This window comes from Varanus komodoensis, unplaced genomic scaffold, assembly GCF_004798865.1.
Source record: "Varanus komodoensis strain SLA01 unplaced genomic scaffold, ASM479886v1 scaffold26, whole genome shotgun sequence".
Taxonomy (NCBI): Eukaryota; Metazoa; Chordata; class Lepidosauria; order Squamata; family Varanidae; genus Varanus; species Varanus komodoensis.
Genome location: NW_025335684.1, coordinates 1,368,020 through 1,393,691, shown reverse-complemented (window position 1 = coordinate 1,393,691; position 25,672 = coordinate 1,368,020). Strand labels below are relative to the sequence as shown.

General features: G+C 59.9%; 1 protein-coding gene across 1 annotated transcript in view; it reads right to left on the bottom strand.

Moving 5' to 3' along the window:
* The window catches only part of CACNA1H (calcium voltage-gated channel subunit alpha1 H), a 183,665-nt gene that overhangs the window by 48,380 nt on the left and 109,613 nt on the right, over nucleotides 1-25,672 (bottom strand). The window contains exons 5-10 of the mRNA XM_044433645.1: nucleotides 22,516-22,613; nucleotides 20,231-20,390; nucleotides 16,580-16,895; nucleotides 5,815-5,907; nucleotides 3,397-4,177; nucleotides 2,065-2,492 (exon numbers count right to left, since the gene is read on the bottom strand). Of these exons, the coding sequence (XP_044289580.1) occupies nucleotides 2,065-2,492; nucleotides 3,397-4,177; nucleotides 5,815-5,907; nucleotides 16,580-16,895; nucleotides 20,231-20,390; nucleotides 22,516-22,613 (1,876 nt within the window). The remainder of the gene's footprint in view (nucleotides 1-2,064; nucleotides 2,493-3,396; nucleotides 4,178-5,814; nucleotides 5,908-16,579; nucleotides 16,896-20,230; nucleotides 20,391-22,515; nucleotides 22,614-25,672) is intronic.

Sequence of the window (25,672 nt, the reverse complement as noted above, 5' to 3'; positions counted from 1 at the left end):
CGGACCACCCACCGCTCCCCAAGCTGCTGCAGAGCAAGGCTCTGAGTGGGAGGCCTGGTCCAGCCGTTTGCCAGGCCACGTCTGCATGCAGAGCCGGGGCCGTCCGTGTGCGGACAGGCGGCCTCTGGAACGGCTCGCTCAAGAGCACCTGCTCCGTCGCCTCCCTCTGCCCGGCCCAGGGCCCTGCGCCCCGTTCGTTTCTTCCCGAGGAGCTGCAGGGAAGCCGGCCAGCCTCCCAGGACGCACCGCCTGTTCTTGGTGGCACTTGGCTGGGGCCGAACACACCTCTTCCCCGTCTTGCACGGGGCATCCGGATTTGACTGGCAGCGCCTCTCCTGCCTCTCAGGCGGGGAAGGATCCGGCCCTTTGAAACCTGGAGACCCCGGTGCCACGGGCCTACAGAATCTCACATCAGCCACAACGTGCAATTCCAGCCTGGGAAGGGGGCCACGGGACCTGGCCGCCCTTCCGCAGACCAGCCCATTCCTCTGAGGAGCTCCCCTGCTCCCCTCCTCGGGGCCGGAGAGCGAGATCCGTATTCGGCCTGGTCGGTCTGCCTCCTTCACATAGGAGACGGCGCCACAGCAAGAGCGTGGGGCCCCGCAACGGAGGGCAGCGCCAGTGGACGCGCGGAGCAAGCTGGGGTCTGCCCAGGCGTGGGCCGGGGGAGCTGCCCGGAGGAACGAGCCGAGCCGCCTCGCAGGCACCAAGTGATGCCGCGTCCGCCCGCCTGCCTCTGCTCACTCGGCCCGGTGACGGACGCGGCGTCCTTGCCTTTCAGGCGCTTCCTGGGTGCCATGCTGTTCCCAGCAATGGGGCGAACAGCATGGATTTCCTTCCCTCTCGATGCTTCAAAGCACAGCGGAGGAAGATGCCCGAGCGCCCGGGGAGAGCGAGCCGCCCTTTCTGGCCGGGCAGGAGCTTCTCCGGCACGACGCCCCTGCCGTGTGGGCTCTGCATGACCGCCGGGCCGGAGGGGGCACAGCGGGCGGCCGGGGTGGGGCTGGCTCTGGGTGCCAGCGAGGATCCGTGTCTGGAGCCCTCCGGAGGGATGCGGGGGACGAGTGGGTCTGGTTCTGAGACGGCCGAGGCTGCGAGTTGTCGGCTCCGGCTTGGAACAGCCACACTGCCGACACGGGGGGCCGGGAGTGGGGCATTGCCCCCTTTTCAGTCTGAGGGCCGAATTCTGTTTTTGGGAACTTGAGGCCCACTCCCTGCAGTGGGGGGCCAAGGCACCCCCAAAACCAATCCTATTCTAGCTCGAGCCCCTTCCTCCCAGCAACTAAGCCTTGCACAAAACACGGGAAACAACTTCCAGAAGGCTTGTGAAATGCGGGGCAGCCCGTCTCGGAAGGGAGGCGCACGCCCAGCGGTCGAATCTCACCCGCAGAGCCAGTGACCGGGTGCGGGTCTCACCCCAGGACTGGCGCGCCTGAAGGGGGCTGCGTGACGACGCCATCCCGCTGCACAGGGCGCCGTGAGGGGAGCGGGCCTGGGCACGGCTGGGGTCAGGGGCATGGGGAGCGCGGCCGGCCCTCCCGTGAGGCAGCGGAGGAGGAGGAAGGCCGAGCTGCAGGCTCCCCACGCAGCGCCCCGCACCCAGCCAGTGCTCTCCTCCAGCCGGAAGGCGCTGCCCGGACTGTCCTGCTGCAGCTTCTGCTGGCGGGGCTCTGCAGGCCGCTGCCCAGCTCCTGGCTCAGCCGGAGACCCTCTCGGGCTAGGAAGAGGGTGGGCACTGAAGGGCCCCATCCCTCGGGAACGCTGGCCGGTGTGCCTTCCCTGAGAGCCCACGTGCCCAGCCCTGACGGGACCTCCCGGGCAGGGGCTCTCCTGAGCCATCCTCTCTCCACAACGCCCGGCTCTGAGGATGGGTGGTGGGCCGCGCGGGTGGTGGGTGGGCAGTGCAGGCCTCCGCTACGGCTGCCGACGATGGCGTTGGCCGTCTCCGCCGCAGCGCCACCTGGCCGGCTCGTGCGCCGCTCCTCTGCCGAGACCCTCACTCCTTCATTTCAGGCTTTTACATCCCCCCCGCCGACGAGCGCCTCGGACGCCCGCGCTGCCTACCTGCTCATGGTACTCGATCCCCATGCTCAGCGTGTTGATGAGGATGGCAATCATGATCCCACGGTTGAAATATTTGCTCTCCACAATCCTCTTCAGCTTGTCGCCGAAGGCCCTCCAGAGCCTGGCTATTTTATTCCCCTCCCGGGCTTGCTTATTCTTCCTCTTGTGGCTCCTCTTCTGATTCCCCTGCTGCTGAATTTGGTCCCGCTGGTCCCCGTGCTTGACGTCCTGGGTGAACTCGTACACCCCGTGGCTCTCGGCGCCCGACTCGTCGCTCTCCGGCTCGCTGGACTCGCTCTCGGCGCCCTCCAGGAGGCTGGCGCAGAAGGGGCAGTTCTGCAGCTCGCAGTTCGACATGCTGGCCTGCGGGCCGGGCAGCGGGCAGGGGACGCTCAGGCCCGACAGCCGGCTGGACGCCTGGCAAAGGCCTGGAAGGGAAGCACACGGGGCGCGTGAGGGCCGCCCAGCTCTCCAGGGGCCTCTGCCGCGGGCAGCGAGCGACCGGCGAACCCGCCCCGCCCATGCGCTCTGGAGGGCGAAAGGGGGCAGGTCCCTCCTTCCCCAGAGGTGAGGAACCTCGCTCGTTCTTCTCCGCCCGAAACAGAACGGAAGCGGAGTCCTCCCCAGCTGCATCAGAGATGCATCAGGGATCCAACAGGAGGCGGGAATGCTAATGTCTCTGGATGGCGTACAAAAAACAAAACAACCACACACAACAGACAACATACTGCATCCAACCATTAATGATAAAATCAAAGATAACGCCAATTAACTGTTAAAATAGTAGGGAAATAAAAAGGCCTTCACCTGACGCAGAAAAGAACGAAGCGATGGTGCCAGGCAAACCTCCCCGGGGAGCGAATTCCAGAGTCGGGGCGCCACCACCGGAAAGGCCCTGCTCCGGGTAGCCACCCTCCCAGTCTCCTTCACGGAGGCTCCTGGAGAAGGACCTCCACCTCCGACCTCAAGGGGTGGGAGGGCACCCAGGGAAGGAGGCGCTCCTTCAGGTATCCTGGACCCGAGCCGTTTAGGGTCACCTTAAATTGGGCCGGACTTCGATCGGCAGCCAGTGTAGATGGTGTAAGGACCGGCGGGATAAGGGGGCACGTGCCGGTCTCTGTTAATAACCTGGCAATTAGGCTATTAATTGGACCAATGGAAGAATCCAATTCCAGTGGAAGTATCTGGACAGCCTCCAAGGGCAGCGGCTGCCCTCGTGCCCTGCGGGAGGTTTTCCATGGGCAGCGGGTCTTCCCGAGGCGCCGCCATCCCCCGTGCCCACCAGTACCAGAGCGGGCACCTCCGGGCCCCGCCTGGGCCCCTTCCCCTTACCATGCTCTCCAACCAGCTGATGGAGCTTCCCGTAGGGGTCCACGTTCAGGTGCACGGGACTGTGGAGCGTGGCCACGGAAGTGGTGGCCCCGCCGGCGCCGCCGTTCCTCTTCCCTGTGGAGGCCGGCCCGGCGCCGGGCTTGCCAGCCGGAGAAGGCAGGATGGTCGGGTAGTTCGTGTTGCCGCGGCAGCCCGGCTTGGCCCCCGCCGCGCCGCCGCCACCGCCGGGAGACTGGCGCGTGGCCTGGGCCCCCTCCACGTGGCAGTCGGTGTGGTAGACGCTGTGCACGGACCCGGCGTCGCCCCCGCGGCCGGGCGACGCGGGCGGGAGCATGAGCGGCCCGCGGGGCGGGAGGGCCCGCAGCTCCAGGCCGCAGAGCTCCGGGGCGGGCCGCGGCCCCTGGGGGCTCCCGTTGCTGAAGTGGTAGTGGTGGTGGTGGTGGTGGTGGTGGTGGACAAGGTGGTGGGCGGGGGGCGCCCGCCTCCGGGCCCGGCGCCCGGGGCCCTCGGCGGCGCGGTTGGGGCTGACCTTGCGCCGCCGGCTCTGCCAGCTGGCGTAGAGGCGCAGCGCCCGCCGCTTGGCCTTCCGGAAGACGTGGCAGAGGTACTTGAGCAGCTCCTCGTAGCAGCTGCCCGGCTCGGAGAAGCTGGCGATTGTGCTGTCGTTGGAGAGGTAGCGAGCGCGCTGCTCCTGCATCAGCTGGTTCTCCCGCTGCTTCGTCTCGGAGAACTGTGTTGCTATCACAACCAGGCACAGGTTAATCATGAAGAAAGAACCGACCTGGGGAGGCGGAGGGGGGAAGCCGGGAGGGGTCGCGTCACTGGCGGTGTGGGGAGGGAGGCGTGCGCCAGCGACGGGGCGGGGGGGCTCCCATGGACGCCTCCCGCTGCCGCTCCAGACGGGGCGAGAAGGGGGACCGCTCCAGAAGCCCTGCTGGAAGGCGGCTGCGTTTCTCCTCTGCCCTCCCCACCCCATTCTCCTTTTGTGCTGTGCCTTGGTAGATGGCCATTGTGTTTGTTTATTGATTTAAACTGATTTATTTTGTCAGCCGTCCAGAGACTTTTAGTATTGGACAGCGTAGAAAACCTTCAAATAGATTAACAGAACATTTGGATGCCGCCTGATTGTGCCCCAGCACCCGTTTAAAAGGTTTTATGTGGGCCGGTTTGCCTGAGAGGTGGCAAGTCATGAGTGGAGCCGGCTGGAGTCCAGGGTCAGACTAGATGGCCCATAAGACCCCTTCTGACTCACTGTTTCTATGTTTCTAAAATACTTGGCAGAAAGAAATAGAGCGGTGACCCGGGGGCTCCCACAGTCAAAATCCGGGGATGTCTTAATCAGCAGGGGCGATGCTCGTGTCTGCCTCCCGCACCCCCAGGCTTCCCTGCTCTCTCCGAGTGCAGCTGAAACTCTCACAGAAGCTGGCGTGGGAGGGAAAGCGGATTTTCCCGGCCAGAACATGTTGCCATGAGCTATGCCTTTTGCAGTGAAGAGTATTCTGGGATGGCTCGGCCTTGTGTGGATAATTAAAACCCATTAGCTCTGCAAAGAGCGCCTGGGACTGCTTTGTGGTCCTGGAGGGCAGGCGCTTCTCCCGGTACGGGAAATTTTGGGCTGGGGGTCTTAGGCTCCTCGCAGGCATACGTGCCCCCTTCCTCCGGGGATTCCAGCCTTTCCCGCCAGCATCCGATGAGCCCACCGGCACGCGGTTCTCGGAAGCTCATTAGCCTTCCCCTGCTAGCGGATCCGAGTAAACTGGCCACGCGGGAGTGCAGTGCCCCTCCATGGGGTGCGCAGGCTCAGGCGGGCACCTGCGCACAGGTGGACAACCCGCTTCCGGCCTTCCTGGCCGTGCTCGGCGAGCATCTCCAGTGGGGCATTTCCCCTGGCACTGGGGCTCCCCTGCCCCCTGGGGGGCCGCATTTTACTCTGGCCGCCTGCGAGAGCCCAGGACTTGCAGCCTGCAGCGAGGCCACGCCGCCAGTGCGCTGCGGAGGGCCAGCCCGGCTGCACAGCCTTTGCCACAGGGAGAAAACGGGGAGGAGGACCCCTTGCGAGCTCTCCTTCCTCGCGAGCGGAGGAGGCAGGGTGCAAGTGCGGCCGCAGCTGGTGATGCACGAGAAAGTGGGCAATAAGGAGCAGTGGGGACAGTTCCATGGGGACAAAGGAGCAGTGACCGGACCCTTCGGACCCCCGGAATGGAAAGGCAGCTTCGGACGTGGTGGCGGGGGGGGGGCAGCGGAAGGAGCAGTGCCCCTTTGGCAGGGGCCTGGGCCGAGGCCGGCCTGGCGGAGGCTTTGGGGATGCCCCAGCCCGAAGGACAAGGCGGGCACAGCCGAGGCGGGACGCCCGGATCGCCTCCGCGAGAGCGGCCCAAACCTGACCCAGCCTCGCGCAGGGCCCATCCCCGTACTTACTATTATAAGCAGTATAAAATATATAAAATTGTAAAAGGAGTGAGCATCCATGACATAATACATGATGTCCACCCATCCTTCCAGGGTTATAACCTGTAGGGGAAGACGAGGAAAGGGGGGGGGAGAGAGAGAGAGAGAGAGGGAGGTAGTTACAAGCCAGGGACGGACGGACGACCGGGGTCCCAAATACACGTGCCAACGGCCCCCCATCCCCGGGTCCCCGCGCTCCTCCCCGCCTCCTGTTCTCACCTGCATCCCACTCATACACCTCACACGCAACCGCTGCACCCACACGGCCCCGACGGAAGAGCTTCTCAGCACGCCAGGGCGGCCTCCAAGCCTGGCCAAAAAAGACCAGAGGCCTCGCCCAAGAGGCGGACAAAGCAGGACTCGGAACTGCACCCGCCGGCGTATTTTGGGACCCCCAGAAAATGCTAGACTAGATGGACCCTGGCCTGAGCCAGGAGGCGACTGCTGCTGACTGCCCCCTTGCTCCCCCTTCCCCCCAGAGCCCCCAAAGCTGCCCCCCGCATTTCCCTGGATCAATGGGCTTTCAGAGCGTGGCTGCCTCACCGTCCGTTTACCAACACCGTGGGAATTAAAAGCAAGACAAACGAAAAGCATCCGAGAAGTTGGAATGTTTGATAGCATTCCACGGCCCCTCAGCAGCGGAGCTGATGGATTTTCAAGTCTCTTCGAAATCTACTGACACTAGAACTTGTGCAGACAATACTGAAGGAGATTCCCAGAACTGCAGCCTGCATCTGACTTCACGCCCTGCCCCTCCGTTTGCGGGATGCATCCGGAAAAGAAAGAACAAAGCGCAACTAGCAAAATCGACTCGTCCCGCTTGCTGTCCTTCTCTGTGCTCCTGCGGTCGAATCCGCTACCTCGCCCGTCTCTTGACCAAGAGAGAAAGTGCCCTCTGAGATCGTCCGGAGTTGGCATCGACCTTGCGGAGGGATGGCACAGATTAGCGTCAGGCCTCTGCTAGCGACCGCAGCTGAACGCAGGGCGAGCCCGCTGACGCCTGCCGGAGCCTGCGGCGAGGGCTTGATCTCATTGCGATAATGAGGGCGCCATTTGTCACCGGAGGACCGGCCTGCAGGCCCCTCACGCGTCGGGCTGGCCGAGCACCGGCAGCGACGTGGGCCTGTCAGGAGTCGGAAGCCCCGGAACAGAATGGCAGGAACGATGCGCTCTGCAGCACATCGGCGCGGCCTTGGGAGCCCTCCGCGTGGCCAGGGACGGCTCCTTCTCCCAGCTGCCATGTTGTGTTTGCGATAGAAACAAAGAGGGTCCGAAGGGGTTCCTTGGGCCATCTAGTCTGACCCCGGCTCCAGCTAGCTCCGCTCATGCAACCGCCCACATGCGTTTGCCCAGACTTTCCTTGAACACACCCTCACTGATGGGGCCTCCACCACCTCCCTTGGAAGCCCCACAGGTCCTATGGGGTGGGGAGCCTTTCTCAGCTCAAGGACTGAGGCCGATTTTGGAAAAGCTTTCGGAAAGGCTGTGGGCTGGCGCGAAGATGAAGGGTGCTGGGTAGATTTTCCCTGAACCTCTCAATGCCCGTCGTGGTGACAGGAGAGCCATTGCATCATTTAGAAGAGGGGGGTGCGCAAGCCGCAACCCAGCCCACAGTCCCGGTGCAGGGCCCCACGCGGCCTTGCCCCAAATGCAGCTCTCACGGCACCAGCCCTGGGCCCCCGCCGAGGCCGCGCCAGGCAGCCCGTGCGCCTCCTCAAAGAACATCCACAGGCCAGGTTACAAGCCCAGTTTTCTTTCAAGCTGCCTGCAAAACGTGCTCCGAAGGTGCACATTAAAATTGCATAATTGTGCTTGCTGCCACTACTGTTAAATGTTTGAACAAAGTGGAAAGATGCTTTAATTAACTGGCAAATCAACAGTGTGTGTGTATTTTCAATCTCCTTTTAGCTGTGGAAGGAAAAAGGGGGGAACAAAGGAGCTGAGGACTTAATTAACACCATGAGAAACAAGACGCGTTAGAACTTGCAAGCCAACGTGAGGGCCGTTCGTGTTAATGGAAGCTCTTCTGACTCACCGGCTGGCTGTGCGTCCCCCAACCCTGTTCTTTGCACAGCGAAAACCATCAGGCAGCTGACGGGGACACCAGATGGTGCTTCCTGGAAACACCTCATTAGCAGTGGGGCTAAGGAACCGGCGGGCCCCTCGGAGGAGGAGATGCGGGACAACAGACCTGCACGGAATCTAAAACCCGACGACCGGCCGCTTGACTGACTATATTTGCCTCCTGACTATTCCCTGGGAAGGTAGGAAGTCTTCCTGAAGGGGCTGGATTTTTGCTGCCAGCTCCGTTAAAAATGCCAGCTCTAATTTTTAAAGCCCTAAGGCCAGATTAGAAGAAAGAGCAACATCTGCCATAGTTAACCTCTGCAGACACGAAGGTCCGTCGTCTGAGGATGCTCTCCAGGCGTCCTTCAGGTGAAGGGGGCCTTCTCAGTGGTGGCACCCCCTTCCAGGGCATGCCCTCCCCAGGATGCTGCCTGGTGCCCAGCTCGATCTTTTGCAGAGTTCTCCTAGACTTTGGCTCACAGCAATGGACTACTGTTGACTTGCTCATTAATTTGTTTAGGGATGGTGCGCTTTCAAACAAAGGCTGGGGAAAAGGGGGAAGGGGGCTGACCGTGTGTCCGTTCACACACGCCGCCACGCAGAGTATCCGTCTTCAAGCCGGTTTCGAAGCTGTGACGGTGATGCCCCCTTTGCACCCCCAAAAGCGAGCGTGAGCAGAAGAGTTTTGTCATTTCTTGCGTGTGCTTTTGCGTTTGAAAGGACACACCCCAGGATACGCGCACTTGTGGACGTGCGCACTTCCAAAAATGGGCATTCTTCCCCAAACGTCTGTCGGGCACCGCAGCATGTCTTTGGTAAGGATTTGCCTAAATCCCGGGTGGCTGAATGCAGTCAAAGCGCCTCGCAAGCTCCCGTTTGGCGATGCCCAGCCGGGCCCCTCCTGGGAGGGGGTCATCCGGTAGGTACCCTGTGCTCCCGAATATTGACAAGTGTTTTAAATTATCGGCCTGCTTCTTGGAAGTAAGTCAGTGCAGATGGATTCTCTGTGCCCTTTGGACCGTTAGAAAGCTGAGATTACAACTCCGATAACGCAATGGAGCACACGTGGCTTTCAGCGTCTGAACCGGTGTCACATGGAGGCCGCCTTCGGACGGACACTCATTTTGACCTTTGCTCTGCCTCTGCTGAGGCTTACGCAAGAGCAAGCAAGCAGCTTGGCCGTTTTTCAGGATGTGACCCTCTGCCAGGCTCCGGGTTGAGGTCCTGGGGTACAAAGCCCTGAACCGGCTGGCCCGGGCGAGCGAGAGAATCGATCTCGCACGCCAGCCTCCCTGGCCACAGAGGGCCCCCGGAGCACATTCTGTCTGCGGGAGGTTCCACAGATGCACGGCCTGGCTGGAGCCTCCCAGAAGGGCCTTCCGTGTGGGGGCCCCAACTGTGGAAGTCCCTGCCTTGGGAGGACAGGAAGACGCCACCCGCGCTGCAGGTACCCTCGTGCCAAGCTGCTCGGCTGCGGATCTTAACAAGGCCGTGCCTTAAAGTGTTTTAATTAGTTGTAACCCTACCCTGTTTGCTTCTCCAGAAGCTGCTTTGATGTGGAGCAGGCAGGAAACATTACAAGTAAATAACGAAACAAAGAAAGAAGCAACAGCTTCCCAGAGACAGTCCCAATCTGCTGGAGACAGCCAAAATCCTGATCTGGTCCCCATTCCTGGCATTTCAGAGGTGCCCTGGGAAAATGCGGATGCTGTGAATTGCCAAAGTGGTACTTTCTCAGAGCTCCGCTCCTTTCCCAGCACCTGGTAAGAGGATGGTGGCGTGAATAATGGCGCTCTCATTTCAGCCCTACGGGCTCTGCCTGACCTGCTGCCCCCACTGACCCTCCTGAGCTGCCCGATACCTGCCTTCGACTTCCATCTTTTTTGTGCCTTTGTCTTCACTGGGGAGAAAACCAGGCACGGTCTTTCAACGTCGACAGGTTGCAGGTCCGCTTTTTCTCGGAGACCAAGTAAACAGCTTCCCTCCAGATACGGGCTGCCATTCGACCCCCGTGTCAAGCCATGAAGCAATTGTTTTAATCACCAGAGATAACAATGACCAGGGGCAGCGAGTGCAATTTTGCTTGGAGAAAGCGATTTCAGGCTAAGTTAGGCAGCAGGCTGGAAACCGGCTGCTGGCGGGGGGCGTGCCAGAAGAGTCAATTAAGACGATCGGAAAACTGCTCCTGCAAGGCTCTGCCAAGCTCAATCAGGACCTGACGCCAGAGCGAGCGAAGGAGACGGTGCCCCGGGGGACGCGGACGGATCGGGGCTTCAAGGTTCGGCTGTGCAGACGGCTCGGGGGCCATGGAGAGGCGGAGGATGGAGCAGGCAGCAAGAGCGCCAGAGGAAAATCCAGGGCACGGGGGGCCAGGCCGCCTTCAGCCCAGGGCCAAATCCAGTTTTGCAGAAGGGGGACGGACTTGTGGGGGGGTGGAGCTGAAGGCAGAGGCCAGCCCCAAATCTCGGGCTGTTTTAGCCTCCATCTCTTCCTGCCTGTCGCTCAGCCCCAAGAGACCCTTTTTAAAGGTCCCTTTAAAAAAAAGGTCTCTTTTTTGCCACCTGGGCAAAACTGGAGGGTTGTGTTTGGCCACGGGCTGAAGTTCAAGAGGGACCGGGGGGAACTGGAAGCAGCGGGCGGCCTGGCCAGAGAACCAAGGGGGCAGAAAGGCCCCCAGGAATTGCAGGTGGGTAACCAGCGCAAACCCTCAGCAAGACGCATCTCACAGCCGCTGTGCACAGCCCATTTATGTCCCTCATGCGCAAAGAGCTTCGCCGTGACTTCAGGAACGCTTAGGAATGAATGGGGGTCCATTCTGAGCTGGACCCCTCCCCTCCAAGGCCGCCTTGCCCCCACCTGCTCTGCCCCCCAGCCATTCTGCCGCCCCCCCTCCAAATAATCAGTGCAGCTTAGCTCGGCAGCAACCGGCACAGGCCAAAGTCAAGGGGGAGCCTGTGGTTTCGCCCCACAATCAAAACAGTGCTGGGGGCACATCTCATCCTCGGCTCCAGCCCACCCAGGACCAAAAACACTCCTCCGGGGGAGTTTGGGATGTTGCGCCCTCCGGCTGAGCGTTGGAACGTCGAAAATCGGAGCAGCGATATCCGTGACCTCCAGAAATGCTTCCCACCGACATGCACAGAGCAGGAGCAGAAATGCCAGCTAAATGAACAGGCCCAAGCATTGCTTTGCAAACGGCCCCTCCGGCTGCTTCCCCAGGAAGATACGAGGAGGTACAGCCAAGCTCTCCTGTGGCCAAGGCCTCTGGAATCCGGGAAGAAACTCCGATCGGGAGAATTTAGACAGCAAGGGGCACGGTCTGCTGGAGGCTAGATGCATGAGCCACCCAGCCCTGTATGACCAGCACTGACGGGCAGTGCGGGCTCTCCAGGGTTTCAGGCAGCCCTGCTTGGAGTTCCTGCCGGGGGTTGGCCCTGGACCTTCGACATGCCAAGCAAATGCTCCAGCACTGAACTGTGGTCCTTCCCACTAAAGATAATTTAAGATTCTAGTCCTCATGGTTCTGAATCAAGGTCTGATTCAAACTGGAACATCAGAAGTTGCCTGACACTGATCTTTGGTCCTTCTACCCCAGTACTGTCAATACTGACGGGCAGCCACGGCTCTCCAGGCTTCAGACAAGATTCCTTGCTCTTTTTACCTGGAGATGCTAGGAATGGAACCTATTTCTGCATGCAAAGCAAGCTCTCTGCCCCTCAACTATGACCCTTCCCTTAAAAATAAAGTAAGATTCTAGTCCTCATGGTTCTGAATATAGGGCTCCCGTAAGAAGCTGCCTGCTTGGGCTTGCTGCAATCAGCCCTGTTCTGCGCAGCACCTGAGGCAGCCTCCCTGGCGCCCTTCCCAGTCCTTACCCTCCCTTGAGTGATGCAGGGAGCCCGTCTCCCACCTGTCCTCCCCCTCCTCCTGCACCAGCCCCTCACCCGCCACCCGCACGGCAGTTACTGTGTGAAAAATGCCCGAGAGGAGCCCAGGAAAGGGTTCGCGACGCGCTGGCTCCGGGTTCCGCTGCCCTCCGCTCCAGAGAGCCGGTTTGTGCTGCATCTCAGGGCAAGGCTGGATGGCGGCAGGAGCGCGCAGCCTTATTCTGGCGAGTTTTCTGTGTACAATTCTGGGGCCTTTTATCTCTGTCTCTTCTGCCCCGTTGAGGCCATGTTGAGTTGGCTAATGAGCGCCAGCCAGAGAAGAAGCGTCCACCCTTTCTCCTCTGCCCAGCAGCCAATTTCGCCGCCAGTGACGGGTTTGAAGTCCCTTCCGTGAATTGGACGGACTTGCTGCTGACATAAGCTCTCCGACCAGAAGAAAAACAAACAGGATCTCAGCTCCCGTTGAAGCTCGGAAAGCCCTTCTGCTTTCTTGCTCTGAGAGGCATCTGACCAAAGAATTTCAAGCTGTCTCATCCCATCGCTGGACGGAACAATGCATCTGGTCAGCACCGTGTGCCGCAGAAACTCGGCGCCCGTTTCTCCCAGGAAAGGCAAAAAGGTCACCAGAGTGTGTTGTCCATGCTTGCAGCTTAACCCTTCCTCACAGACCTCATTCTAGGCTCCGGAAAATGCGGTGCCACGACTGCAACGGAGGACCACGGGGAGAGATTCTTGCAGTGGGAAATGCGGAGCCGGAGGGGCCGAAACGCTTCCTACCTTGCCTTATATTTCTCCTACGCAAAGCCCACCTGGATGTGGCCTTGAGAGAGTGGCACTTGCTCCACGGAATGGGACCCTCTGGATTTAACTTAGGAGTGACTTAGAACCCCCCCGAGGATCCCCGGATGGCCACCCCATCCAGCCTCACCCCATTCCCAGGCCCCCGGTGGCTCATTCCCAGCTTCTGTGTGGTTCCCTCACTCCATTCTTACGAGGCTGAAATGTTTCTTCTACAGCACAGAGCTTCCAACTACAATATGCTGTGAGATTCAATTCTGACCACGGTAGCGGGACTGGACATCCAGGTGGGATGCTACCCAAAGCCCCTCCATGTGGAAAGCCGGCCTGGCAGCCTGATCTCCTGGCTTTCCAGATGCAGGGGCCTGGGGGGGGGGGGGTCCTGGAGCAACATTCAGCCACGTGAGCATCCAACCCAGGAAGTAAGCGGTGGACCTGGACTGACGCAGCAAGCCAGTTTTGATGCTCTCCGGCACGCTGAAGGCCGGCTTCGTCTCTTCCCGAATAAATGCCAGCGATCAAGTTCTAGTAATGGGTAATAAATCCTTTCTCATTACATAATTCATGAGGCCTGATTTATCATGCTAATTAGCCTGAGCATTTGCTGCATCTTGGCTTGTGGAGAATGGAATTAACTCTTTTGTAACAGGGTGAAAGGATTCGGTTCATTGTCTGAAAAGGAGGTGAAAAGCGGAGAGACAAAAAATGGCTGGAGGTGAATGTAAACATGCTTCTCCTGTTGATTAAAAGTGCACTTACAGGCATTTTGCAAAAAGACGGAGGTTTTCTTGCCTATTTTTCAAGTACGCCTATAACGTCACATTTTCGGGTGTCTGCGAATCGTGTGGCAAACTTGCGAATGAGTCGACTTTGATTGCATCCGAATCCGTGACTGTTTTGGAAGGTAATTCGTAATAAAAAATTAGCTGAATCACACCCCATATATCCGCTGGTTTAGTGTCTTCCTCATGTGACCTCCACATTTAACTCTTGAATGACAGAAGGGAAACCCTTGCCTTCAAGTTGACCCGAGTTGTTTGATGGCCCACCGCTGGCCGGACCCCACAAAGCTTCTGGAAGGCAGAATTGCCCCTGGAAGTCCAGACAACGCATCTTGCCTCCCACACTTCTGTGTTCTGACCCAGCGCTGGCTGGATTTGAGGCACAGAGGCGCTTTCAAGGCTACGGTGTAAGTACAGAAGAAGAAAAGCCCTTGGCGGTTGTGGATTCATCCCTGACAGGAGCGCGTGTGCCGTGCAGAGACACGCAGACATGTGGGTCAAGCTTCCATGCGCTGGAAACAGGCGTTGCTGCCTGGAACCGTTCTGCCCAAGAAGACATCTCCGTTGATGAGTTAATCGAGCCCGATCCACGGCGTCTCCCTGGCCTTCTATTTGCCATCTGCAAGGTGGGAATCGTCCTTCTGCTGACGCAGCTGAATGTGCCGGAGAGCGCGCCAGGCAGCCGTGGCAAGCCGGGAGCGTGACAGGAATGCCCAAGCGGGAAGCGGCGCATGGGCTGGGGGACCGGCTGCGGAGGAGCACGAGGACGAGGCGGGGGAGAGAGCAGGCCTGAAATGCTGATAAGAGCTGAGGAGCTGTCGGGCGACAGCGGTTACCTTGATCGCGCGCCTCGGCAGAGGAGGACGCGCCCCATGCGCCGGGACTGGGCGACACGGCGACCGCGAGGGTGGAGGTGGCCCGGTGCGGCCCGCTGCGAGGGGCGCAGGCTAGAGCGGCCCGTCGAAGCCGAGGACCCCGCTGTACCTGGCACTGGGCGCCTCCCAGTTTCGCTGGGCATGGAGGGGCCGGTGTGGCTGGGAAGCAGCTCCGCCTGGTGGGCTAGATTACTACATGCAGGGATCTGCTGTATTCGGGGACCTCTCAAAGATGTGGCTTTGCCCGCTGCAGTCCAAATGCGTAGAAATCAGCATTCAACTGCTTTTTAACGTGCAGAAGGGGCCTTACACGTCCGGGGGCTTCATGTCTTGTTTCTGTTTTTTGCGGGGCGTTTGGGGGAGGCCTTTCGCCTGCTTTGCTCTTCACGTGAGCGGGTGGGCCGTTGGCTTTTCCTCATCCTGCTGATAGCCCAGACAAATTAGGAAGTTAGTGAGTTCACCCCGCGCAGGGCAACAACAATACACCCCCTAATTAACGGCATCCAGGACTTCCCCTCCAGACAGAGTGTGCGGTTGATGGATCGTAATATCTCACAGTTAATTTAGGCCCTGCATCTCTTCTCTTTCATCCCATAACACGATAATTACTTCTCATCATTGGCCACGGAATGTGCCTTGCTCATAAAAGGCGGCAGAGAGCTAGCCATCACACACTAAACGAAGAGCATCGAAACATGTGTAATTCAGAGGACGACAAGAGCAACAATTAGACTCTTGAAAACGCAGCGGAGCATCAACGTCTTCCCTTGGAGAATGGTGGGATTTAGGGTTTCTGGCCATGCTTTAAGGCCGACCAGCAGTGGGTCTTGGGAACAGCAAACCGCTTCGCTGCCCCGAACCCCAAAAGGAGGAGGCGATCCCATCTGGACCACACACGCAGAGCTCCTGAGGCCATGCTCCCGCCTGCGTGCGGCGAGGAGGCACGGGAAGCGAACTGAACGCGAGATGCCTGGGGGCTGAGGAGTGCCAGGGAATCCACGGCAGCCCGGCTCACTTTGCCACGGACAGCGAGAGGAAAACGTGGCACGTCGTACCACGGACAGCTCCAATCTGGCAAGTGCTGGACTGTGGGAGCGGCCGCCACTTTCAGTGGTGGCCTCGGTCTCGGCACTCGGATTGCAAGCTGCGCCGGGTCGGGATCCGAGGGCCAAGAGCCTTCTGTCCTGTCCCTCCAGAGCCCCTATTTCAAGCCTTCGTTGAGGGTGAGAAAAGCGCCACGCATCCACACAGCCGCCGTCACCTGCAACCGGCAACTCGCGGGCGCAAATATCACCCGGGCCAGACTCTGGTCCCGGAGCACACGGGTCCAGCCCGCAGGTCACAGCAGTCGAGGTTCCCACAACCCCCCGGAGAGCTTCGGCTACAGAGTGGTGCAGAAATGCAACAGCCACAACGCGGCTCCCAAGCGGGTTATTGCTCTGGGCGTGTGAGAGGGAGAGGGTCCCGGCTGCCCCGGCAGATCCTCCCCACGACGGCACGGCGGGTCCACGACACAGGAGGGGACGGGGGACGTGAGCGCGCGGCCTTCGCCACTGGGAAGTCAGGGCTGCGGTTGCGTTCCCAGGATGGGCTCTTCCCGCAGGCAAAGGCATTTCCAGTGGAGCGCCAAACTCACCAGTGGAGACGCTCTCCAGGGCCATGGCCTGGGCCTTCGGGGCCGCATTTCTACTTTCCAGGGTGGGGAAAACACACCCAAGCTGGTGGGCCCCCAGAGACAGGCAGTTGGGGGCCGGGGGGGCTGCAGCCATGTGAGGAGCCCCGGGGGGCTCTCCTGGGCCCCTGAGAGGGCTGCATTTGGCTTGGGGGCCTGCAGTCCGGGCATTGTGGGCCATCCTGGGCCGGACGGGCCAGTGGTGCGATGCAGCCGAAGGCACCTTCCCCTGCTCCAGCGCTTTGTCGGGCAGGCGGTGTCCATGAGAGAATCGAGCGGAGAAGCGCCCCAGCCCCGGCCCACCCGCCTCCCACGAAGCAAAAGAGACGCGGTCACATTGCCCTACCCTGGTTCTCAGTTCAGGTGAGGCACCTGCTGGGCACCAGCAGGCCCCCGGTGGACCAGCAGCGAGCCCTAGAAGATATTCCCAGAATCCTCTGCTACATACTGAATTTCCATCAGCATCAGTGAACAAGCCAGCCTGGAAGGACGGGGAGCACACGGAGGCAGCAAGTTCAGGATGTACCAGCAGGCGCCGTCGTTCACCGAGCGCAGACGCATCAGTCAGCGACCGTTTTGCTCGCGCTTCTTCCCCACAATCTTGCATCTCAAGCACACCTGCGCGACCCACGAGAGCAGGGAAGCCCCCCTTACCTGAAAAATAGCTATCCAAGCATAGCCAATATTATCAAAATTAATAGCTCCATTGTGTGGGTTTATCTCCCCAGTCCTGCAAATGTTGTAGTACTGGTTCCAGTTTATGCAGGTGTTTCGGTGGCTGAAATCTGGAGAGTACGAAGTTTGGTTGTACGAGTCTATGCTCAAGGTGCACTCCACCTTGTCCTCCTTCCTGTTTGGGATGCTGGAACATTTCTGCATGCCATTATCCCGGTGGGATGAGCAGATGAACGGATTCTCCTCCCCTTCCTCCGGCCGGTAGTATGGATGCAGGAAAGTCAAGTTGTATGTCCTTGAGCGGGGAGAGAGGAAACCAAGAGGGACGTTAATGTCTTTGGTGTCATTTCGAAGCAAAAGTGCTGAGTTCTGGGGGATGAGGATTTGGAATTAGAGTGCAGCGGAGCAGAAGCGGAAGCAACCGTGTGTGATCTGTGCCCAATTACCGCCTCCCTGGAACTCAGAGGCATGTGTGATACACTTCTGCTCTTTCCATTCTTTTTTTTTAGAATATTTTTATCCCATCCCATACGATCCAACTGTCCCAGGACAGCTTACAAGATAAATAAACAATAAAAACATAACAAGCAAAGAGTACAATAATAAATAAAATGAAATATTGAAGGGACTCAGCCTAGAGATGGCTGGTCTAGAGGTGCCCAGGTGTGAGACTGTGCTAGAAATATGGCGGTGCTAGAAACACCTGGGCCCCCTGACTCAAAGCATTCCTGCCACTTCGGAATGCTGCAGGACGGCCACGACTCACTCACAGTCCAATTTCCATTTCAAAGTTTTTGTTCAAGCAGTAACATCAGCTCCTTCCACTGGTTTCATGCAAAGCTGAGAAGAGGCCGCCAGTGGCCATTTTGAGCTGTCGGGGTTGCTGAAGGGGCAGAGGAAGAAAAGAGCTGGTGCCGTGTACTTATCTCAAATCTTTTTTTAATTACTCTGGGATTCGGTTTGCTGCTCCTGCGAGGCTGAGATAGCTGCAGGTTTTACTTGCTGCAGCACCGGTCCCGTTCCTGGCAACCTTTTGCTTCCTCTTTTCTGGGTTGGTGCCGGAGCTCCGAACGGCACAGATTTTTATGCTTCCTTCTCTGAAAGGGCAGATGGAATTCGGCCGAATCCCTGAGACTGGATGGAAGGAGCCACCTCTACTGTGGATTTTGCAGCGAAAACGGGGCTTCAGAGAACATTCTTTTGCATACCGTGGTATACATCATAATCCCACGGGATCCCCCATTTCATGGGCCCCTTTGCAGCTTCCAAGCCAGGGGGCATTTTGTCTCCACGCGTTTTTCTTTTCATCCAAACTCATCTACCTCATCTTCCAGCCCGTACGGATCTCCAAGATCTCCAATCTTTAGGTTTAGGGTGGCAGTGAATTTTGCAGGCTCTGGGGAGAGTTTTGTAAAGAAAATGGCGTGGGGGGGAAAGGTCGACCTCCTTCTCCTAAAGTCTCAGTCCAGATTCCTTCCCTCCCTCTGCTGTCCTCCTAAGCCGCTAAAGAGAAGGCGCTGAAGTCACAAAACTCCACTGCAGTGTGAGCTTTATCCCTCTGCTTTTTCATCTGCTCTATTATAACCCACCATTTCATCTGGTATAACAGATGTAGCCCAATACAAGAACGATTTTTTTCCAGGAGAATTGTGTCAGGCTGGTATTTTTTATAAAAGCTGAAGCTGCCGACCCGCCGGGCAGCGAGGAATTTTTGCAGCTGGCTTGTGTCTGGCAAGGTGTTCTGCATGGGATGAGACCCGCACTCGCCTCCATTTCTGTCCTCCCCCCCCTCATTTCAGACCCGAGGGGCCGAAACGGACATCCCTGGTGCCCATGGAATGCAGCCAAAGCCGAGTGAGCCAGGAAGGGGCAGAGGAGCCCCCCCAGCTGGGTCCCCCGGTTCTGACGGATCGCTGACGCAGGCCAGTCCCGCTGCCAAGTTGGAAAAGCTATGGGGGCAGGTGGGTGTTGCTGAACAGGGTGATCTGGAGAATGTCGCTCTCGCTGAAGTTCGACAGACAGAGGGTGTTCGAAGGACGCCGGCCCTTATCAGGCTCGGCACAACCGCTTCTCTCTCCCCGCACTCTCCATTTGGCGGTTTCGAGGCACGGCCACCCGACAGCGGGAGGGAGGGGAGGTGACCCCAAGGTGCCCCTAGCAAGGTTTCGGGAAGCATCTCACTCCCTCGAGGCGGATCCCAACTGAGATGCCCAGGAGAGGAGCTTTGAACTGGCAATGGGGGAGGGGGGCTTGCTTGTCAGCAGGACCCCTGCCAGGGACGTGCAGAATTTGCTCGACGCATCCCGAGTGTGCGTTGCAAATTGTTGGGCACCTTTCGTTCCACGGTCCACTCACTTTCGGAATCAGAGTTTTTTCTGTTTCCCAAACCTGCGTGCATGAGCACATTTGCGCCAAAAGGCACACCTTGGCCTGCGGGGGGGGGGGGGGAGCACAGTTTGGGTTGCTTGTGAAAAATATCTATGACAAGATTTGCATAAACTTCTGGAAAGGGGGAAAAGTGGGATCCGTGTGACTCAGGAAAAGCCAGTCCACTGCGGAATCCGTGGGGCGGTTCAATGGATGGCTGAAGTTACTCGACTCCCTTGTGGCCTGCCCAGCATCCCCAGCTCTGCTGGCTCGGAGGGGTTGAAGCTCACCAAGCACATTAATCTCCATTGATCAGCTCCTGCCTTGGCTAAGGCCCCTCGCCGAGTCTGGAAAGAACCGGTTTTCCCAAAGAAGTGCGATTTTGACTGGGGGGCAGGGGGGCTTTAAATGGGATCCTTCTGGGGAGGAGACGAAAGCCCAGAGGTGGGGACAGAGACGCTTGCCGGGTGGCAGGGGTGGGGGGAGCAGCCACGGGGGCTGGGGAGCCCTCCTGGCCCAGGCGGAGGCCGCAGAAGGTTCGTGCCTTCGTGAGCTCAGGGAGGTCTTCAGCTCCTGGTCTGCGGCGGCACTTACGGCTCAACGGGCAGAGTCGAAGCTTGGCGAGACCCTGCGAGGGGAGCTTAGCCGCAGAAGGCTAGAATCTGCTCGAGAGGCCTTGCGGAGGAGGAAGGGGTCGGACTGGGTGCTAGAAATGGGAGCTCCTGCACGGACACCCGGGAGTGGGAGCACCTGGCCTGCGGTGAGTGGCGAAAGGCATACCAGTGGTCCTGGAGGGGTGGGGCTGGTCCTGTCCATCCAGCCCAAGGTGCGGATTATCTGTCCTGAAAGCTAAATGGCTGGTAAGTCAGGGAAGCAGCAATGGGGGCCAGGGAAGCAGCCGGGGAGTGATTCAGGGGGGCAGGCTGGGCCGGGGACACTGTGGGGCTGGATCAAGTCCCACGCCCACTCCAGCAGCTCCTCTCCTCTCCTCTCCTCTCCTCTCCTCCATCCTTGTGTTTCCAGCCCCAGAAACATCCGACGACGAGCAGCAAGCCCGGAGAACGCCTCTCGCCACCGCCCTGCTTTCCGCTTGGTGGCCAATAAAAGAACCAGGAGAGCGGGGATGGCCCCAGGGGAGACCCCCCACCCCTGTGTGGGAGTGGGGCTGTCCACGCCTCGGTCTCGGGAGCCCCCGCCCGACTCGGCTGACGCGGGCTGGCCGGGGGGCAGGGGAGACGGGCCCCTGGCTTGCGGAGGACTTACATCTGAAGGTTGGGGTCCAGGAAGCATCGGTTGCGCAGGAGTCCGGCCCACAGCTGCACGCCAACAATTCCAAAGATGAAGAAGACGAAGAAGCACAAAAGAAGGACATTGCCTAACATAGGCAGAGTATCTAAGAGCAGGGTGACCAGTATGCGCATACCTGCGGGACGGCAAGAAGAAGGAGAAGGCAGTCAGGGGCCGGCGCCCGGGGGCCCTCCTGGGAGCCGTGGGACAGAGGCCGGCCCGTTTGGCGAGCAGCGGGGCGAGCCGCGTTCGAGCCCCCCTGCGGCCGTGCAGCTCGCTGGGTGACTTCGGGCCGCTGCGGAGTCTCGGCCCCGGCCTACCCCGCAGGGGTGTGGTGAGGGTGAAATGGAGAGGGAGAGGAGACTTGGTAATGTACAGGCAGGGTGATCCAGCGCACCAGAGTCAAGGCCGACAATACTGCGGCACTGGCGCGAGAGGCAGAGGCGGCGGCCAGCTCTGAATGCAGTGTCACAAGCGCACACTCACAGCACGGAGTGACACAAATGACACAAACCTGCACCGTGCACCAGCGCGGCTCTCCGGGCAGCTGCGTCCCCAAAGCTAGCATCTGTCCTCAAAATGAACGACAGCGCGAGGACGACTGACCGAGCGGGAGCCTTTGCTCCAGTGCAACAGAGGTGGGAAGAGCGCCGTGGATCATGACCACAGAGCGGGCAGGAGCGGGGTGATGCTCGGCCCGGGGCCGGGGAGGGCCGTCTTTCTCGGCACGCCAGTGGTCCTGGTGCGGAGGACCGAGGCAGTCTCCCGGCGTCCCTGTTAAGGCAGGAAGGGGGCGCGCAGCCCCTCCCCGGAGGGCAGCCTCGGATGCAATTTTGAGGGGAGGGAGCCCCGGGAGAGCAGCGGCTGCGCAGCCCTTGCCTCTGAGTTGGGGGATCAGAGGGATTACCTGGATGGCTGATCCTATCGGAGATTCATTATTGCTGCACAGCCGGCAGCCCCCGTGGCTGCTGAGCTGCGTTTGGCGCCGGCACGACCTGCTGCTCCCAGGGAAGGGATGTGGGCCGGCGCCGTGCTAACGCTCCAGGCCGCTGGCCGTGGAGGAGCGGGTGACCCATGTGCCGGGACCACGCCTGCGCTGGGAAGGCCCCGCCGGCTGCTGGTTTGAGCCAGGGTCAGGGCGTCCGCGTTGGTCTAAGAAGCCCTGAGCAACTCCGGGCCCCTCGAGGGGCTGCGTTGTCGGCCCACCGCGCTCTCTGGGGGAACCTCGGTCCCGCGATCCCTCCGGAGGAATCCGGTCTGGCCATGAGAGGGCAGGGGGCCTTCCCAGTGGGGCCCCTTCTCCCTGGAATGAGCCCCCCAGTGAGGCACGGGGTGCCGCTGAGCACGTGCCTTTGATGGTTCCTGAGAATATCGGATGCGCCTGGGGTGGTCGCTCAGGTGGGATTCCAGGCAGTGGCAGTGGCTCCGACCACCAGACAGGCTGCGCCCAGGTTAAGGCCCAGCCCTCCTGGAGGACACAGCTGTGCAGGGTGGCCAGGCACCCTAATTTACAGAGGGCAGTCCTCTAATTTGGAGAGCTGGGAGAAGGCAGTCCCGCTGGAAGCTGAGGAGCCTGAGGAGGGCGAGGGGCTGCAACCCATCCACTGGCACTTACAGCCTCTGGCCGGCCATCCCCTCGGCCCCTGGAGAGTGACCGTGCTGGCTGGGGCTCATGGGAATTGGAGTCCAAAAGCAATGGAGGCTCTTGCTTTGGGGAGGGCTGGTGCAGTGGCCCACATGCAAGGCTGCTGAGTGCTAGTTTGAAATCCTCACTCGGCCAGGAATAATTCTTCTTTCATTTCAATACCACCCCATAACAGAAGCCAAGTTTACAGCAATGAATAGAACATCACAATAAAATACAAGGCAAACCCCATGAAGGTGGCAGTGGCGCATCTGGGCTTCTCCGGTACCTCTAACTCTGGCCTACCTCACAGGGTTGCTGAGAGGAGAAATTGGGGAGCACTCCCTCATGCCGCCCTGAACTCCGTGGAGGAAAAGCGAGACATGAACGTCATGAATCGCCGCAAGCAAATGAATGTGCTCGGTCTCCAGGGTGACTGGATGCGACTCCCAGGACTGCAGCGGGAGAAAGTCCGGGGCTTCGGGGGCCTGGCCTGGGTTTCTCAGCGTGCCCCGGAAGGCGGGTGGCCAACCGGCGAGCGAGAGGGGGCTCAAGTGCCCCGCAAAGGCCCAGCATGAAGATCGCGATCCCGCTGGGGAGAAAGCAAGCACGCCGGAAGCACGGAGAAGAGACTTACTCGGCACCCTGTTAATGGCTCGTAAAGGCCTGAGTACACGGACCGTGCGGATGGCGGACAAACTGACGTTGTGCCCATCCAGGGAGTATTCCATCATGCTGAGGAGAGAGAGAGAGAGAGAGAGACACGCGCAGAAGGGTGAGACTCGCGGGCCCAGCTGCCCCTTGTCTTTGTCGGATTTGAGAGCGAGTCGAGCTGCGGCTCATGTCGCCGTGTGGCCTTCTTTGCAGAGAACAAAACCTCGAAGCGGCTTCCATGCCCCCAGATCAGAAGTGGTTCGAGTCCCCAATCGATGGCAACAAAAGCCATTCAAACAACCATCGAGCGCAGCCAGCAGAGCACCGTTGCGATATGGTGCATCTTCCTTAAACCTGAACCCATATGCCGAAATGAGCACGCCCTCAACCGGTGTCCTTTTAGCTGACGTATTCCTCTTTTTTGGCAGGCTTATTGGTGAGTCTGCCCCATTAGACGCCATGGGGTTTACCTGACAGCAAACCCATGTGGGATTGTCCTGCCAGGCAGGCCCAAGAAGGCGTGGGGGGGGGGGGGCTGGCAGTCTTGCAAATTTGCCCGCATCGCCTCCTGCACGGGGGTCCAAAGGGTGGCATTGTGACTTGGGCGCCCAGCCGCAGGTCCTGGCGCTGGGGGGCGAGTTGCTTTTCGTGGGTCTCTCCAGGTTGCCTTCCGGCCAAGGGGCACTTCATGGCCCACCAAGGCGGCCACTGCAGGAACAGGCACGTCCCGCTGCAGCAGCCATTTTGCAAAAGTGCCCATGATCCTCTACAAAAATTCTCAGTGTGTCCAGAGACCCCTCAAGACCGGGGACCGTAGGCGCGCACCCAGATCCACGTGGAAACGACCACCTGCCCAGTTCTCGCACGGACCAAAGTCGCGTGTGGCGGGAAGTGAAGCCTCGGCCCACCGCTCGCCTGCGGGTTGCCAGAAGTGCCTCAACGGGATGCACTTCTGTTACGCCCGCCCCGTCCGTGTCCAGCTTTTCAGCGGTTTTGAAACAAATTGGCTCAGGTTGGGCTTAGCCAAAGCCTCCCCCCAGAACTTTGGAGGAACAAGCCAAGCTGCTCCGTGGGCACCAAAATCCACCCCGCAAGCACCACTTCCCACCTGCCGGCTGGGGGGTGCGGGGGTGGGCAGGCAGCCAAGCGCCAGGTGCACGAGTCAAGCCGGCTTTCCAGGAATAATATAAGCCATTATCTAAAGCCGCTGCGCGCACGCGGCACAATCCCAAAGAGCTGGCTGGCTGCCACCCCAATTTAGCTGCTGGCTGAGTCGGTCCCACCGTAAACAGGTTGGCGTATTGATCTATTGATTTCTTTGAAAGGGGGATAAACAGGAAGCCAGTGGCTGTGCGGCCAGGAAATGCGTCTGGAACTGGGAGAGCTCTCCAGCGAGCTCGGGGGATTTATATGGTCAGAGGGAGAGTGGGCTTTGCAAATGGGGAGTGGGGGTGGGTCCCGGGTAGCCCTGGAGTTGCAGAGTGGGGAGTGAGCAGGGGTCCCACATCTGCTGTTGCTGAGCGACTCGGACCCCAGAGGGGGCAAAGCCATCGGAAGAATGCAGGGAAGAGCAGCGGGGAGGCTGCCCCGGCCCCGCATCCACCTCGCGAGGACCCGAGCTGGCATCACCGATCCACGGATGGGGCACGCGGTCGGGAAGCAGATGACGCAGCCGTCTCTTTTCACCCCCACAGCAGCCCCCTTCCAAGCCACGCCAGCGGGCGCCTCTCTGGATCCCGTGGCAGGAGCTCCCTCACGTAACAAGAGGAAGCAGTGTCTCACTATCCCGGTTTCCCCACCGTTCAGCTTCTGGAGACGGCCCTGCCTTCTCCCATCATGGGAGAGAGAAATAAACCTCTTTCTCTCCACTTTCTCCATACTCTGGACAACACTGAGCCCCCCTCCTCCTCCCGCTTTCTCCTAAGCTCAACACCCCAGATGTTGAGGTGCCCCTTCCCACATACACCCCACCCCCCTTTTATTTGCAGGAACCCAGAGCATCCCCAGTGGGGCTGCGCCTCAGGTTCGCGCAAGGGCAAGCCGCTCTTGGCAGCTGTATCTGTGAATCCTCTGCTAATTATGCTCAGCACGAAATCAACACTTCTCTCTGCATCTGCACTCCAGCCAGACAGTTCGCTCTGGCTGCCAGATGCTGGGAGAGAAGCGTCTTTGGGCCCCACTCTGCAGCCCCCGAAGGTACCCGTGGGCCTCCTCCAGAAACTGGACCCAAGCCCATGTGCCCCTTTGCTCGGCGAGGGCAGGTGTTGCATCCTTCATGCGGCTCATGGATCGCACGCGCAGGGATGTGGGAAGAGCCGTGCCGGGAAGACCAGCTTCCTGGTACCTGCTAGTCTCGGGTGAAGGTCGCACCTCCTCGTGGTCGATCAAAGGAGAGGGCTATCTCCATGCTCTGCGCAGGCGGACACTCGGTGGGCACCCACGGAGGTGTGAGGCAGAAGAAAGCCAGGCCACCCGCCTGTGCAAAGCCTCCCTGGCTCGATCTCACGAGCGTCCCTGGCACTGGCTCGCTTGAGGACGCGGAAAGGGCAGGGGGCCCACTGGGTGCCTTATCTTGCCCAGCCCGAAAATAGCCCTGCCGCCGAGGCCTGAGTGACGTTTCGGAGGAGGGCTGGGGGACGGTGGCGGCAGGGTGTGCGCTGTGAAACGGCCCCCGAGTCACAGAGCCGTTCGTGCGGGTGTCGCTCCACGAGCTCACGGGAGCGTCCGCGCGCCGCTGCTCATGGGAATTACGTGGCGGCCAGGCAAGCGGCCGCCAGCCGTGCTCGCTGGAGGCAAAGTTTTCCGGGAAGGGCACCCTCTGAGGATGCGGCACTGCGAGGGGGGCTTTGCCGTTTCTGCCGCTTTGCACAGGACGTAGCGGCTGGCCGTGCGCAGATCTGGAAGGAGCTGCCGGAGGAAGGCCAGGAAACGCTTCCCTGCTTCTCCTGCTGAGCACTACAGCGGGCACCCAGCGAGTCAGCCCCCGTTTGCTCCGTGCGGCTAATTTGACAAAGGTACATCATATGGGACAATGGCAGTAAAGACATTCAGAAACAGAGAAACAGCGCAAGCCAGAAGGGGCCTCCCAGGCCATCTAGTCTGACCTCCGGCTCCAGCCGGCTCGGCTCACGACATGCCCG